The 17464-nt window shown below is 36.6% G+C and overlaps 1 protein-coding gene across 1 annotated transcript in view; it reads left to right on the plus strand.

Moving 5' to 3' along the window:
• The window catches only part of LRP1B (low density lipoprotein receptor-related protein 1B), a 671221-nt gene that overhangs the window by 481764 nt on the left and 171993 nt on the right, over positions 1-17464 (plus strand). The window contains exons 26-31 of the mRNA XM_010000387.1: positions 2449-2613; positions 3413-3657; positions 9170-9301; positions 10480-10707; positions 14085-14259; positions 14547-14641. Of these exons, the coding sequence (XP_009998689.1) occupies positions 2449-2613; positions 3413-3657; positions 9170-9301; positions 10480-10707; positions 14085-14259; positions 14547-14641 (1040 nt within the window). The remainder of the gene's footprint in view (positions 1-2448; positions 2614-3412; positions 3658-9169; positions 9302-10479; positions 10708-14084; positions 14260-14546; positions 14642-17464) is intronic.

Genomic DNA, 17464 nt, shown 5'->3' on the forward strand with positions numbered 1-17464 from the left:
TCATCTCACTTCAGATTGTTTTTTTTGGTAGGACTGTAAAAGTATAGCTCAGAAGTTACTGGAAGGATTAAAATGGATGGAGTTAAATCCCACCTTCTGTGATGGTTCTCCATCTTTAAAATGGAAATAATGCTTGCCAACTTGTCAGTATTTTTTCTACCTATTCATAAGGGATATTCTGTCAACTGAAATAACAGTAATTGTAAGCAACTAAATGGAGTAGATTCAGTCTACTACCATAAATATATATTTTATCATATGCCTGATATAATTAAAAGTTTCTAATAAATGTTAGAATACGTTCATAATATCAAACAAGATACTAAATAAAATGGGCCAAAATCAGTTGTTTTTTTTTAAAAAGAGTATTGAATTAAAAATATTGCCTCATTTTGGTAACATGCTAACACAATAAAACTTTTTCTAGAAAGTGTAATTATAGCAATCATCAAACATATAAATGTATTTCACAATTGCCTTTTGAAACTTTCACAGTTAAAAAAAAAAGTACATTGCTTAGGATGTTTTTGCTTACTTTAAAAATTATCTCAATTTTTGGTAGAGTAAAAATGACTGATGCATGCCATTTATATTAACATTTAAGTCAATAGACTTAAGCAGTGGAACGGAATTAAAACTTTTCATGAAACCATTAACTCCCTGTTGAGCTAGGTGTTGGTTCTGGTTTGATATTGCAATTCAGTCTACTACTACCAAAAATGTATGATTCTTGGAGTTAGAGAAGTGGTTTTGAGGCTATATGAAATTGTAGACTTGTTACAGAAACCTCATTACCCAATAGTGTGTGTAGTTGGATCCTTAGAGAGGCCAGAAGTAATGGTCAATAGCTCAGTCCTCTTCCCATAAGTATTTTTCTTTCAAAGAGGGAGGAAAAAAAAAAAAAAAAGAAACCCCTAAATGTGGCCCCCCAAAATAAATATATTACATTAGAGTTTGCAGAATCATGATATTTAATTTTGTTTAGAATCCTGCTGTGGTCTGTCATGTGTCTTCACTGAAAATCTATTTCAGAAACCCTGCTGAGGACATAAAAATAAAAGTTGATAAAGAATCTGGGACCCGAGGTCCCACTGGGACTTTAAATTCTGAATTAGGGAGTAAATGCTTTAATGAGTAAGCGTCCTAACCTCTCAATCCTGGTGCTAGAAAGCTTATTTACAGAGTGCATCATTTATCTATAGACATTTTTTAAAAGAGGCATCCTGTTGGCAGAAGAATTGGCAGATAAGAAAAGGAAGGAAAAAAAAAACAACAAACAAAACATCAAATCACCACTCTTCATGAATCTAAAGGCTTATCTGCCTTTTTAAAAGCTAGAAGAAAATGTGTGCTGCATTTTTTTTAGAAGTAAGGAAAAAATAAAACCTTTGCAGACAGATGGGAGCACTTCTTCAGTCTTTTCACACATAAATATGAATAAACAAACACTGATGATTAAAAGTAGATGGTTGTGTTAGGATTGCACAGATTCTGTGTCTCAGTGGAGGCAAGGCTGCCATAGCTCCATGGCTTTGATTCCAACCTTCAGTGAGGATGAGCATGTACACAGATGTATGTATAAATAAATGTATATAAGTAGATGTGTATGACTTCAAAGGTCTACACAGGCAGAAACTCGGTGCTGACACAAAGCAATAGCACCAGTGGTCTAATCCTGTTAACCTCTCTGGCTGTTAAGGATGAAGGTCTTGTAGTGGGAATTATATGTTCACGTGTAATGTGGATTGCTCCAGTAGCTGGGTTTAGACAGTCAGTGGCTGTCCCTGAGATCACTGGGCTGCCCAGCTGCTGGTCCAGGAGGTATGAGCCCCACACTAGCTAATGGTGAGGATCCCAGCACACACACTGCTGAAGCTGGGCACTCAGTCCATCCAGTAGGTACCTCTGGATCTTCACTGTCCCAGCTGCCACACACACGTATAAATGTCTCTCAGTAAGGCCACAGTGACCTACCAAAATCTAGAGGTCTTCACTGGAATGCTCTTAATACTAAATGGAAATCTCTGTTTTATCATGTTCTTCAATACCTACTACCTCAAGTCTCATTTCTTCCCTTTCTCCACTCCCCGTCCTCCTCATCTGTGGATTGCTTTCAATGCTCTCATTATAGATATTTTTTTAATGAGCTGGATTTCTAATTAGAGGAGGAAGACAAAACAAGCTGTTGTTTGTATTAATAGACACAAAAAAGGGAATGTTATTAGACTTGGATTTTTAAAAAAAATTCTTGTGTTTCATGAGTGCTGTAACACTAATAAGGAAATATTAACCTATGTTACTTCAAGGAATTTCTATAGTTGCTGAAATTAGTGTGTTTATTCCTTTCAGTCACGTGTGAATGTTTGAACACTTTTCCGACTATTGTCTTATTGAATCATTTGCATGCTTTAATATTTTCTTGTATCTGTTTTGTTTTCCTCTCACCAGAATTCTGTTTTGGACAGACTGGGATGCAAATTTTCCTCGCATTGAATCCGCTTCCATGAGCGGAGCAGAAAGGAAGATCATATATAAAGATATGGATACTGGAGCCTGGCCCAATGGCCTTACTGTAGATCACTTTGAGAAAAGAATAGTATGGACAGATGCCAGGTAAAGGGATAACAGTATTTCTTATTACCTTATTCTTACATATGGAAATACAAGTGAAATATAGTTCTGTACATTATGTATGTGAAGAGTCTTGTGTGCAAATGCCTGTTGGCCCATCTCAGCTGAGCCCTGGAGCTCAGCCCCTGTCTGGGCAGCACCACTGGAGCACATCTCCTGCCCAGCCGTGGGAAGTGCTGCCTGGCACTGCCTGGCAAGCACTGGGAACTTTTGGTCTAGATCCCAATCCAAGGGGTGGCTTCCTTGTATGACCCTATCTTGTCACCACAAACTTTTCTGCTGATTTGCACTCTTGGTTGAATCTGGCTGTCACCCCCAGGGCCTGCTGTGCTCACCTTTCTCAGGGGCAGTGAAATGTGGCCCTGGACAGTGATGCCTTTTCCCTGTCAGTTGTAGTATCATCCATGGCTCCTGTCTCCCTCTGCCTTAAACAGCAGTAGCAGATGGCCATTAGCCCTCCCTGACACTTACATGTGGAAGACCAAAGCTATTGCATTGTTTTTTCCATAAGTTCATCTGAACAGAAACTGACTTTCCTGCTGTATTTTCACAGTGTGGAGGCACATTTGAATTTACAAACAGTAGACAAGCAAACCAACATTTCATATCCTTACTTAAATTAACAATGAGAACTAAATAGTCTCTGAAGTTAATGATTGCACTCTTTGGTCTTACCAGTATGTAAGAGTAAAGTTTTTTATGTATTTTGCAGCAATGTTGTAATAGTTGTGTGATTTTTATTTTTTTTTCATGTAATCATAAGTTTGGGCTTATCTTGTAGATCGGATGCTATTTATTCTGCATTATATGATGGAACTGGCATGATAGAGATCATACGGGGTCATGAATATCTTTCACACCCTTTTGCTGTTTCTTTGTATGGGAGTGAAGTCTATTGGACAGATTGGAGGACCAATACACTTGCAAAAGCCAATAAATGGACAGGCCAAAATGTCAGTGTAATACAAAAAACAAGTGCTCAGCCATTTGATCTTCAGATATATCATCCAAGTCGTCAACCCCAAGGTAACCATTTATAGAACAATTAATTATTATTAATGTGAGGGGAGAAATGTATTCATTTTATGTACAAGTATCTGGATATGAATTTGCTTTGAACTGAGAATTCTTTATTAAATGCCATGTTTAGCACTAGTATTCCTTGGTGGTAATGGAATCTTTATAGAAACCAGGAAGCTCCACTCAATCAGTGTCTGTGAATGTTGCCCATTTGGACCCTTGTTCTTGATCTGTTACAAATATAGTGCGGTACCATATTTATTTAAAAGGCTCCTGACTTAACATTTATTTTATTTTTTAACTGGAGTATCCAGTCTGACAAAAATAATCATAACAATGGTATTTGTGTTTCTCTTACTTCTCTCCAGAGGAAGGTAAACTTTTCTGTGAAATCAACTGTGTATACAATTTTTAGTTGTAAATATTCACTTTATGCTGTGATTTGCCTGGATGAGGTGGTTAGCTGAAGTAGTAATGAAAGGGTGTGATAAGATACTAAGCAGAAGAAAATGGTCCTGCCTAAACTTCTTCAGCTATTTTTTTGGAAGGATACTTGGAGATCTGTTCTCTCAGTGGATCCCCATGTAAAATGAAGACTTAAGTAAAGTTACATTTTTTAATATGTCTATAGCTATGTTGATATTTAGTATACATTTAAAGTTACAAAAATAAATATGGGACAGGAAGACATTATTATGATGTTGCTGACAATTTCAAAATCCAGTCTTGGAACTAGATACATCAGAGTATTGATCAAAAAGAGAAGAGGGCACAGAACCTCTCAGCCACGAAGGTAATGCCAGCTTTCTCAGCTTTCTCTCTATTATATCATTGTACATAGAAAACTATGGATAATAGCTCCAGCTATTATGAGTGAGTACCAGCAAGTAAAAATCTCCACATGTGACATAAATATCCATCCCTGCACTCCTCTTTCAAGGAATGGATTTTGCTGTTTTTTATAAATAGTCACTTCCTGCCTGAACTTTGTGATCTGGGGAACTGTCTTATTTTTTCAGTGTTTTCACAGTAGCAGTGGAGTTCCCATTAGCTATTTCTTCCTGTCAGAAAAAAAACACAACTCTTTCCTGTTTGGACTGGGGCCAGGCAAAGTCTTTAGACAGGGACCTTAGCCTAGGGGGGCATCACTCAGTATTCCATAGTTACAGATACTTTGGCCTCAAGACAAGGTATAAGCTGTAGGAGGGTCTTCAGCAGTTACTTGCCAGAATCCAGAAATTTCAATAACTAAATGTGTAACTGCAGCTTTTATTTTATGATGTAGAAAACACCAGATTCCCATTTATGATTGCCCTTCTGGGTTTGCTCTAAATTTCTCTCTTTTAATGGAAGCAGTTTCTTTCTACAGATCTCCAGTACATAGTTATATTGGAGCTAAAGAAAAATTGTGATACTATGTGATTGCTTCTTAATTCTTCTTTTGAATTTGTAGCCATTTTACAGTACATGAAATAAGATAGGATGGAGTTTAGAATCCCAAGATAAAGTTAACAGTAGATTTTCACTGCAAATTGTCAGTCTAAATAGAGCACTGAAGGACAGACATTTTAGTCTCAACTCCCTAGGTATACATCTGGGACACCTATGCAGGTGAAAGTTTATTAACTTTTAAAATATTTCATGCATCTTATTTTGGTTGAAATAAAGTAGAGCAGAGCAAATAAATTCCTGTAGCCTAAAGCAACATTATTTCAGTTAATCTAGGACAGATGCTGATTTAAGGTAGTGAAGTTACAGCAGGATATTTATGGATAGTAGATTCATCTGTTAATAAACCACAGGGATTTATGGAAGGCTACATGATGTTATGTAAAATATCACATCTCGGGACTATGAGTTTGAGACCTTCTGATCCTCACAGATTCAAAGCTGTATGTCAGGAATGCTATAAATGTGGCAAACAGAGGTTTTCTAGGAAGAATATTTTCTCAACAACTATTGTATTTTAAAAATCCTCTTGCTGCAAAGAACATCTTCTATAACAGGCAGAAGTTGTACCATGAGGTGCACTATTGAGGGCAGTGATGAGAGGAGTAAATATAGTGCATTGAAAGGATCACAGCTTGAAAACACCTAGAAAGCTGTGAATTCCTCACACATTCCCCAAACAAAAAATCCCACCACATTGCCATGACATTATTTTTCTTTTTTGCAGATGGAAGTTTTATAGACTAAAAGTCAGAGCAAGCAGTATAATAACTGCTGAAAATAAAGCATATTGGTACCACTGGGCTTTTTGGTAATTAAACCATTTAACTTCATATCTCTGGTTTGTTATGGTGCTCTGTTGAAGCTTGGATTGCCAGCTATTTAAAATAAATATTGTTTTACAGAAATGTAGCTTTAGATGCTCATGAGCAAAGTTTTGGGGAGATTTAAAAAAATTTGTTTGAGATCTTATCATAACCTTGTTGTGTATATATATATTTTTTTTGTACTTCAAAACCAGCAGCAAGATTGATATATATATATATAACGAAAAATATATGCAGTCTTTCTGAACTTTAAATTGGATCCCTTTGTGCCTTGTAAAAATTCCATTTTTGTTTTGGGAATTCCAAAACAGTCTTTCTTACCTTTGTCTTAACTTGGCATTCGATTTTTGGCAATGACTGTTCAGTGTCTACAGGAAGTATGGACCTGGGGGAAGATAACAGCCATGCTCCTCATGTAGAGGCTCTCAGCTTCCAGCAACTTGTAACTCGGTGATTTTTGGATCTAAAATGGTATCTTTATGCTTCGAAGCCTTTAAAGTCTTTGATTCTGCTTGCATGAATATTTCTAGTTGACTTTCGAACTTACAGAAACTCCCGATGTCTACGACTTGTCGGGCAGCTGCCTCTGCTGTGTCACTATGCACTGTGGGAGAGAGGACCTCATCTTGCTTGTTTTGACCTTAGCACCAGATAAACCTGTTCAGGGGGTCCTAGCTGTTGTAACAAGAGGGTATCAGACAGCCATTTCATCAGTATAAATGTAATATTTTGTTCAGAAGAGGATATTCTAGGCACAGATGCTATTTCAGTGCTCATCCTTGTGTATGTAACTTGAGATTGTTTTGGTTTTTTTCTTGCATATTCCTATAAATGTATTGAATTTTATCAGATTTTTTTTTTCTCAGTGACTCATGTAAATCTTGTGCAGCTTTCCCAACTTAGGTTTAATATAATCCTTCATCACAACTTTTTTCTGATTTACTTTAACCATGAATTCCTGTGGTTTTTTTAGTTTTCTACAAAGTGTATCACCCACTCCTAATAAATGCCTTTCCACATGCTAACACAATAGCATTACACCATTGGTTATTCTTTCACATCTGTGTTTCTTTTCACCCTAGTATGTCTATGCTTTTTTTTAAGGTCAGTCATACCAGGCAGTCCCTTCTTCGTTTTGAACTAAGATTATTAATTACGTTTTTCTCAGTTTTTTTCCAGTACCCTTTCATCTCAAACTGTACATTGGAGGGGGGTGGGGTGCAGAACAGATTCATTAACAAGAGCTTCAGAATTATCATAAAGCTGTTGTAGTGCATACAATAGAGGATCATGAAGAATTGTTGTAACTTTGAATTAACACTATTGTTTATTTTGTTTCATGGTGAATATGTAAATTTTTGTTAGATGGTATACTAACTCTTCCAAGTGACTGATTAAAAACTGAAGTAGAAATAGTGAATAGAGGAAATAAATATGTATATTTGAACTAAAGTATTCTCTGATCAGTCCTAACTTGCAAATTCTAAAGATAAATGCTAAAATAATTTGATTTAATCAGGTAGTATAAAGATTTTAACTTGACTAAATACAGCTGAAGGATCTTTGGTTGTATGAAAAGCAGTGCTACAGAGAGTATTGATGGTGAGGAGAGGATTAGATCTGCAACTGGTTTTAAATATGAGTGAGAAGAGGTTGTCAGCAATTTATAAGTATCCTTTTGATGTAACTGTAGTGCATCTATTTGAAGGTGTAAGCAGAATTTAATCGTGTCACGCTCCATTAAAGTGTAAGATGAAAACTTTTCCTTGCTAAAATCTGATGCCAAGAAGGGAGAGGTTCAGTATGAAGTTAATATGGGAGATATGTTGGTCCACGATGAGTGCATATTCAGAGGTTGCCAGAGTAACTATTCATTTGTCAACTGGTGATAGAATGTCCAAGGCTTTTTTTGTTTTGTTTTGTTGTTGTGTTTGGTTGTTGTTTGTTTGTTTTTTTAAGGATTACTGGTCAAGAAAAATAAAGGTTTTGTTTAAATAATATTTTAGAGAGCAGCCAAGAAGCGATGACAAAGAATGACATAAATAAATCTGTGCACAGTGCTGTAAGAGAAACAGCTTGACAGGCAGTCAGCAGTGGAAATCAATTCAATAATGCAAAAGGCTGGCCAGGTGGTGAAAATGCCAGTTCTGTGGGTTGCTGTGATCAAAAGGAAAATAAATTGGTAGAAATTATTATGAAAGGAATAAAGAACCACAGATACTGAACTGTGATGCTGTAGAAATCTATACTTGAACACTGTATGCAGATCACATTAAAGATATTGAGAAAGCTTGACAGGCTGATAAGAATATGGGAAAGGCTTTTGTCTGAGGACAGGTAAGCTGATGCTTCTTGAAAGACAACTTCTAGACAGGCTTCTGTGTGATGGCAGTCTGTGAAATCAGAAATGACGTGGAGAAGGTGAATAAGGAATGGTTATGTGGTTATTCATAATAGAAACAGAAGGAAGTACTAGAGCTAGTGTAAGGAAATAAGAGTCTAATTTTTGAGAGGCAAAGCAATAGCATAGCTAGTTGTGTTCAAGAGAATTAGTTTTTATTAGAAAGTAAAGAGTGGACTTAGCTTGTTCTTCAGTGGAAGCAGTATGAATATGAAAGGAATATACACGTATGTGCTGGCATAAGTCATTTTTAGGTCGTGGTAGTTTACTTTTCCAGTTGTGCATGCAGGTTAAAACAATTATGTCTGCTTTATAGTGCTGCTTTTCCCACCAGTTTTGTGTTCCGTTAAATATGAAGGAAAGTGAAACTTCCAACTAATATTCCAGTAGGTAGATTCAGATTGAGAGGGAACATAGAATGTGCCAAAATTCACGGCGTCAGGTAAGCTTTTACTTTTCACAAAACAAAGTAATAGTTTAAACATTTCTTATGCCATGTCCTGGTTAGGAATGTACAATTGTTTACATTATAATGTTATAAATAGTCTGCAAATTTAATATCTAACTGGGAAAAATTTATTAATTTGTGCCTTAACAAAGTAACAATGATAAATTTTGTGGCTATACTAACAAAACAAAACTTAAAAATCTATGCTTGGACAAGAGCTGAATATCAGCCTAGAAAAAGTGAGCAGAGTACAAGCTCTCTGAATCAATGAGGCTGGGTTTGTCTTTCATCAGGATTTTCACCACTTTATCACCAGTGTACTGATGCTAGTTTGACAAACCTTAGATCCAAAAGGCGGTTTTATGTTTTGTCTATTTCATTATTCAATTTTAGCCTCCAATCCATGTGCTGCTAACGAGGGCAGAGGTCCATGTTCTCACATGTGTCTGATCACTCACAACAGAAGTGCAGCATGTGCCTGTCCACATCTGATGAAACTGTCTTCAGACAGGAAGACATGTTATGGTAAGTTTTTCTTCCAAAGCCTGACAATTGTATTGATTTTAGAATTTTCAACGGTGCAAATTAAAATACATAATCTTTAAAATTTGAGGACATTAATTTAAAATTAAAGGGACATCAACTTTTGGGGAATTGGCAACTCATCCTAGTATGAGGTGTGTGAAGCTTAGATATTTATTAGCACAGCCATTTTTTCTGTTGCTTATGTGTATGATATGTTAATAAAAACATATCTACAAACCAGAAAGACTTATACTGTAGAGTGTGTCATCAGAAAATGATGAGGCAGGTAAGCAGAATAACAAAAGGTACTTAATAGCTTAAATCTCTACCTGTTTTTCCAAAGCTGCCTTAGTTTCATTTTCAAGGATTAAGTAAAATGAAGGACAAATATTAGACACGCAGCCTTGTAGGGGAGTGTTACAAAAAATGACACTAAATATTTCTGAGCTATAAAAGCCTTCAATATGTCAAACAATTGTGTCTATTATCTGTAAAACCTTGTAGCACATTACTCGTTTTGGTGTTGATTAGTGTTTAGGAAATAAAATACATGTTTTGTTGTATCAAGGATATCACAAAGGAAAAAGGTACCTTCCCTATTCATTCACAGACTTTTGCTCCAATAATTTAGAATTTTGAAATTTAAAAAATTAAGAGTTTTGTTTTGCCTTTTAATGTATCACCCTTTTTACTTAGCGGATGTCTAAATTAGAACAATTAATCTGTTCTTTTCTTCCACCTGTTTGTCTGGAATTGCTTGAGTTTTTTTCTTTGGAAAACTTCCTTGTTGCACTGATGCTCTGTTCACCTGAGGTACCAAATGTTAGTAACTGTTAGGATGTGCAAATGAAACAGCTTTTCTTTTTTTTGTTTCTTTTTTTTGTTAGTTGGGATAAGTGGCATATAATTTTTAAAATATCATCTAGCTTTTTTCCTTAGACTTGCATAAGGATCACATTGATTTAGTGGTGATGTAGCTTCTTGTCCAGTGCCCAGAATGAATGTATTTTTCCTGTGGTTTTTATACTCTGTAACATACCTTATTGCTCTAGGCTGCAGGTTTTCTGGAGATGTTAAATAATTCCATATAAACTTGACCTACATGAATGACTTGGACTTCTGTTGCCAATATTGTGAAAAGAATGAGGAGTGAGAGATGTTTTCCTTTTTTCTAACAGAAAGGAAGAAATTTCTTCTTTATGCAAGGCATTCAGAAATAAGAGGAGTGGACATAGAAAATCCTTACTTCAACTTCATCACAGCCTTCACTGTTCCTGACATTGATGATGTGACAGTCATAGATTTTGATGCCGTTGAGGAACGTTTATACTGGACTGATGTGAAAACACAGACCATCAAGCGTGCCTTCATTAATGGAACTGGCTTAGAAACTATTATTTCAAGAGGTAAATAGCACAACTTTGAAGTAAAAATAATTCTTTATAGGTAAATGTGTGTTCCGAGTGTGCAAAAGTGTGAGTGCGCAAGTTCTTGCTAGATACAGCTCTCACTCATAGAATTACAGAATGTTTGAATTTGGACAGGACCTTACAGATCATCTATTTCCAACCCCCCTGCATGGACAGGGACACCTCCCACTAGACCAGGTTGCTCAAAACCCCATTCAACCTGGCCTTGAACACTTCCAGTGATGCGGCTTCCACAACTTCCCTGGGCAACCCGGGCCAGTGTCTCACCACCCTCACACTAAGAATTTCTTCATAATGCCTAATCTAAATCTTCCCTCCTCCAGTTTTAATCCATTACCTCTTGTCCTTTCACTACAAGCCCTTGTAAAAAGCCCCTCCCCAGCTTCCCTGCATGCCCCCTTCACGCACTGGAAGGCTGCTATGAGGTCTCCCCAGAGCCTTCTCTTCTCTAGGCTGAACAACCCCAACTCTCAGCCTCTCATAGGAGAGGTGCTCCAGTCCTTGGATCATCTTCCTGGCCCTTCTGTGGGCTTTCCCCAGGAGCTCTGTGTCCTTCTTATGTTGGGAGCTCCAGAACTGGCCACAGTACTCCAGGTGGGGTCTCACGAGACCTGAGTAAAGGGGCAGAATCACCTCCCTGACCTTGCTGGTCATGCTTCTTTTGATGCAGCCCAGGACTTGGTTGGCTTTCTGGGCTACAAGCACACATTGCCAGCTCATGTTGAGCTTCTCATCCACCATAACCCCCAAGTCCTTTTTCTCTAGACTGTTTTCAATCCATTCCCTTCCCAGCCTGTATTTGTGCTTGGGCTTGCTCCAACCCAGGTGCAGGACCTTGTACTTGGTCTTGTTGAACTTTATGGAGATTGCATGAGCCCACTTCTTAAGCCTGTCAATGTCCCTCTGGACAGCATCCCTTCCCTCCAGTGTGTCAACCTCAGCACACAGTTTGGTGTCATCAGCAAACTTGCTAAGGGTGCACTCAATGCCACTGTCCATGTTGCTGACAAAGATATTAAACAGCTCTGGTTCCAGTACCAACAGATCAGGTCTATTATTTTCAGAACAAAGAAGAAAATACTTCTCCAGTTGATTATTTAGGGACTTCAGAAAATTAATTAAAGCTCTGCCCCTGGTGTCACTTTAAAAGAAATTTGTTCTGTGTTAACATGTTTGAGGGAAGTTGTTGGCAATATCCCCACTTGACTATTGATTGATGAATTTATTGATTTTTGGGGGGGATATTTTTCATTTTTCCCCTGCTGTCTCAGGGACAAATTTCTTAACAATTGGTGATGTTTTTCAGTGCCAGCAGTGAGAACAAGGCTGAGTAACTTTTAGAGCTCTTCTTTGCATCATGAATTGAGGTGCCTGAAAAGAGAAGTCTTATTATTATTTTTTTTCAATGGTAGTAGAATAAAATAACTGTTTACTTTGTAAAATATATAGTGAAAAATCACTGAACTTGTCAAGAAACTTAATGAATCTAAAAGAAAGATATTATGTGTGTGTGTTTCTATTTATCAGCATTCTTTCATACTCTTTTTATTATGATAGCTTCTGTGATGGAGATTTTCTGGGGATTTTTTTGTGCTGGATGTAACCTGTTATATATAAAACGTGCAAAATTACAATGTTCTGGCACATCAAAACATCATAAAACTACTCATTATGTGTAAATTATCTCATCTGCTTACAGTTATATTTTTGTACGTCTTATAAGAACATAAGAAGCTTTGTTAGCACACACTAGTGGGCTTCTCGTTGGATGAAGTTATGCCAATGTCACAAAAATGCCAAAGTCAGTCTTTAATCTTTCTGAGTATTAAATGCTTGTTTTTTAGTTCTTACAACAACAACAAAAAAAACAAAAAAAAACAAAAAAAAAACCAACAAACCCCAAAAAATACAACCCATAAAGCAAGGATCAGTTTAAAATAGGTCAAGGCTATGTATTCAGTCTCCTTTGTTGCATTCTCTGGAGTTGGCAAACTTCCTGGTGCCCAGTCACTGTTTAAACTTTTGTGTATGCAAGCCAGTCCACAGCCACATCTCACCCCTGTTAGCTTGTCAATGACAGTAATTCTGTCAGTGGGAGTAAGCACATGAAGTTGAAAAGGAGATGGTGTACAAACTATGAACTACAATGAAGTTTTTGAATCACCTTTGGCCTCCTTACCCATCTACAAAGTAGGAGAAAAATATGAACCATTGTTATGCCAAGGCAGTGCAGCATGTTGGTATCTAGACCTTCAGCAGCATTTAAGGCAGATCCATACATTACCATTACGTTAACATTTTTTAAATCAAGATCTTGCTACAGAAGACCACATACAAAAGACATTTGTGAAGGTACCAGATTAGTCACATCTTACTCATGTTTTGCTACCTCAGGTACTGTCAGTAGTGTGGGTTAACCTGACCCACGTAGCCACTTGCTCACTCCCCCCAGGGGGATGTGATTAAGAAGAGTAAAAATGGGAAAACTTGTGGGTTGAGATAAAGGAATATAGGAAATAATAATAGGAATTAGGAAAGCAAAAGCTTTATATGAGAAGCAAAAGCTGCATGCACCAGCAAAGCAAAAGAAAGGATTCTATCAGTCCTTCCCATTGCCTGACAGATGTTCTGCCATTTCTTAGAATGCAGGGGAGTAAGTTGGAGACTTCAAAGTCTCTCAAGATAAAACCAAAAAAACTTCTTCAGTGATGTAGCTACTGACATGTTATAAAACTGTGTCATAGACTAATGGTTTTAATTCAGATATTCTGTACTTCTTGGTGCTAAAAAAATAAAGGAAGTAGGCTTTTAAACTTGAGCATAGTTTCATTTTAGAAAGCCACTTAGTTTTCTATATATAAAGTATAACTCACAACTAAAGAAATATGAGCCTTCCTGTTATGCAATGAGTCATGTTTATGTTTCTTAAAGATGATTGTTGAACTTCCTTGTGGAGGCTAACTCATTCTCCATCATCAGCTTCTAAAAAAAAATCCATAACAAACCAACCACAGTTTTTAATAGTGCACTGAGTAATAAATGCATTCATAAGTACAAAAATACACCTTAAAAATTCAGTATCTGACTATTATTTTTGAAAAAGAGGTTTTATGCTAATCTTTGAAGTACTTATTGAGGATTTCTCAAGTCTTCAGTGCAATTTCCGTGTCCTTATTGCAAGTATTGCAGGCACAAGAATAAAAATTACAATTGTTTGCAAATATTTATCTGTATAGAATATTGCACAATATTATTAACAAACTGTCGAAGAAACTGGTATTTTTTTGGTGTCCAAGGCTGAGAATAATTCAGAAAGAAACTGAAAAGAACAACTGCTTTCATTTTTTTTGCAGATATTCAGAGTATCAGAGGTCTTGCTGTGGATTGGATATCACGTAATTTATATTGGATTAGCTCAGAATTTGATGAAACACAGATTAACGTGGCCCATTTGGATGGTTCCTTGAAAACCTCAATCATACATGGAATTGATAAACCCCAGTGTCTTGCAGTTCACCCAGTAAAAGGGTAAGATTATCTGTAGTTTTAAAAAATAAGCGATGGTAAAGCTAATCAGAAGAATTATTCTTTCTTCAGATTTTGAGTTTGTTCATTCTGCTTTTTTTCAAATGTGTTTGAAAGGTTTTGCTGAGAGTTGGGGTGCTGCTTCCCTACCAAACCTAACTGTTGATTTAATCACACAATCCTTAGTTGTATATTTCACCTGCTTCTAAACTTAGGAATGTTTCACTACAGATGTATTAAAAATACTGTGTGCAGAAAGAAACGTTATAAATGTTTCTTTTCTTCTTCAGTAAACTCTACTGGACAGATGGTAACACCATTAACATGGCAAACATGGATGGCAGCAACAGCAAAATACTCTTTCAGAATCAAAAAGATCCTGTTGGTAAATACTTTTTTTCTGGTTTCTTTTTTATTTGACAGTGGTTTATTATGAATATGATCTCAAAATGCTATATAAGTACACCAATGTGTTTTTCAAGTACAGTGACATGAACAGGCAAAAAGACACGAGAAACACTGATGCACTTTTGTATTTCACAATTGAATATATTTTGGGCCTGTTATAATTGAAATCTACTATAGCAAGTAAAGTATAGAATTACTAACTCACAGGATTACAGTAGCTGTGTAAACTGAAGGTGAAGAAGAACCCATTTGTATCTCTCAATCTGTAGATTATGGCTAAAAAAAATACAGAGAGCAGGATTTTAATAAAGCATAGATATATGTGAGGATGATGCTTTGTCTGGAAATCTAGAACCTTTTGCACAGGAATCCCAGCTGCATCATCAAAAGATAATTTGGCTCTTAACTTTTCACATATAGAAAAGAGCAACCACTGAAGACATTTAATAATGACTTAACTTCAGGTCTAGTATCTGAGAATAATTATAGTTGATGATAAACTGTGGCACTTTCTGGAAAAAAAAAATCCCTTTATATGTAGGGTTTATTTATTTTCAGTTGAAGTCTTTTTTTTTTTATTATTTTATTTCATTTTTAGGGAAGTAAAGTGGTAATGTCAATTGCTGTTGCCTTATTAATGGCCCATCAATAAAGTGATTGCATTTTAAAGTATTTAAAGGTTTTCATAACTGAATGCATTAAGCAAGCAGAAGAAAAAATGACTTAAATAGTTCAATATTTCCATAAATGTGATATCAGGACACCATGACATGCATTTTAGACCCTAAATTTGAAGGATTTTATAGAAATCATTTGGTAACTGTTTTATAGTTAGTTTGATTTTCTGTCTGCTTGAAGAGACACTTACTATTTATCTAGAGAAAAAACAGTAGTAAACCCACTGATTTTAACATGAATTCATGAATGAATATTAAGAAGCAAGACTGCAGCTCTTTGCACTGAATATCCTGTGATCATAGGTCACAAGGTCCTAAATCCCAGTGCTAAGGTTTCTGTCATTGAGTTAGTTCTGAGTAGCAGTAACACTATTGAACCCAACAGAGGATAGAACAGTAAGTTCTCCTTTGTTTATTTTCTTTACATCAGTACTGTCAAAGGCTGCATTAGCAAATCCATGTGGATTTTGGGATCTTTTTCTTCATGGACATGTACAGTCTCACTGGTATCAGATGGACAATTCATGTCGTTCAATATTCCTGTGTAGGAGTGAGGATTGTGAAATAAGTTTCTTTTACTTCACCACAGAGCTGGAAACAAGACAATTTATTTTCTTTCTGAAGGATTGGATTAATTGTTAACACCTTGGAGATCTGCTAAGAGTTATTTCAATAAGGTAGAATCCAGCTTGAAGGTGCTTATTACATAACAATGAGATCTATCGCATGATGACGACACCTTAGAGATTTAATTGTTTTTCCCTTCTTGTCTGTCTGAAAATATGCAAAGTGATCAATGTTGTATATGCTGAATATGTAAAGAGTGTAGATATATAATGTCTACTTGTTTGGGGTTTTTTGGTGAAGAAAGAACGTTTAATTAATGTGCTGAGCAAAAATAACTTAAAAGATGTGATGGATCCTCTATTTTACTGTAATTCAGTCCCTTTCTAGGCTGTGTTCTAGTTTCTGAGTAGAGCAATAGTTCATGTGACTTCCTTAGCTCTTTCTCCTTTGTCTGTTATGCCATAGTGGAGGAAGAGGGCTGATTTAAAGAGGTCCCTCCCAACCAAAATAATTGTGTGATCTGCCATCTATATTTAAAGCACTGGTTAACAAAGTTTTGAAACTTGAGTTGTTGGTTTAGGCAGGGGGGAGAGGGGGGCGGGAAATAACTGCGGGAGTGGGAAATAAACTGCTTGTCTCCCCAAAGTGAGAAGACTGACCTACATTAAGTTCTGAGCACCAAAAAACATTGAAAACACTGACAAACTGTAGAAAAATATAAAGAAAACAGTACTACTTAATTCCACAAAAGAAAAAAAAATAAAATAATAGCAGTACCTGAAGAGAAGCTTTGGTCTCCTGAAATCCTCACCCATTTCGATACCAGTGGGCCATCCTTTAAGAACTCAGCTCACTGAAAATGCCCTGAGCAGAGGGTATGTGGAAAAAGTTCTCAAGAAAACATATTTTTATTTTTATTTTCACCTGCCATCTAGTCTGTATGTGTTTCTGATGTGCAATGTAGCAGCAAGCAACACACTCCTAGGGTAGATCAAGTCTTCCCTAGGTTCCATCCAACTGCCATTCAGGAAGCTAGGATTAGAAGAAATTGCTTTAAGACCACTGTGAAAAAAAAAAAATGATGCTATACTTCTCTGGAGAAAAAATTTAAACTGTATTCACTTTTTAAAAAATTACACCTATGTTTTAGCTAATATATAAAATTTGAAAGATACTTTTCATAATATGGATGGCCAAGCCCAAAGACTTGTGATAAACAGAGTTAAATCCAGCTGGTGTCCAGTCACAAGTGGTGTCCCCTAGGGCCCAGTATTGGGGCCAGTTCTGTTCAATATTTTTATCAGTGATCTGGATGAGGGGAATTGAGGGCACCCTCAGCAAGTTGCCGATGACACTAAATTGAGCAGGAGTGTTGATTTGCTCAAGGGTAGGAAGGCTCTGCAGAGAGATCTAAACAGGTTAGATCAATGGGCTGAGGTCAAGGGGATGAGGTTTAACAAGACTAAGTGCTGAGTCCTGCACTTTGGTCACAATAACCCCAAGCAACACTGCAGGCTTGGGTAAGAGTGGCTGGGGAAGCTTCCCACTGTGAAATG

Source organism: Chaetura pelagica, unplaced genomic scaffold, assembly GCF_000747805.2.
Source record: "Chaetura pelagica isolate M959 unplaced genomic scaffold, ChaPel_1.0 scaffold386, whole genome shotgun sequence".
Classification (NCBI taxonomy): Eukaryota; Metazoa; Chordata; class Aves; order Apodiformes; family Apodidae; genus Chaetura; species Chaetura pelagica.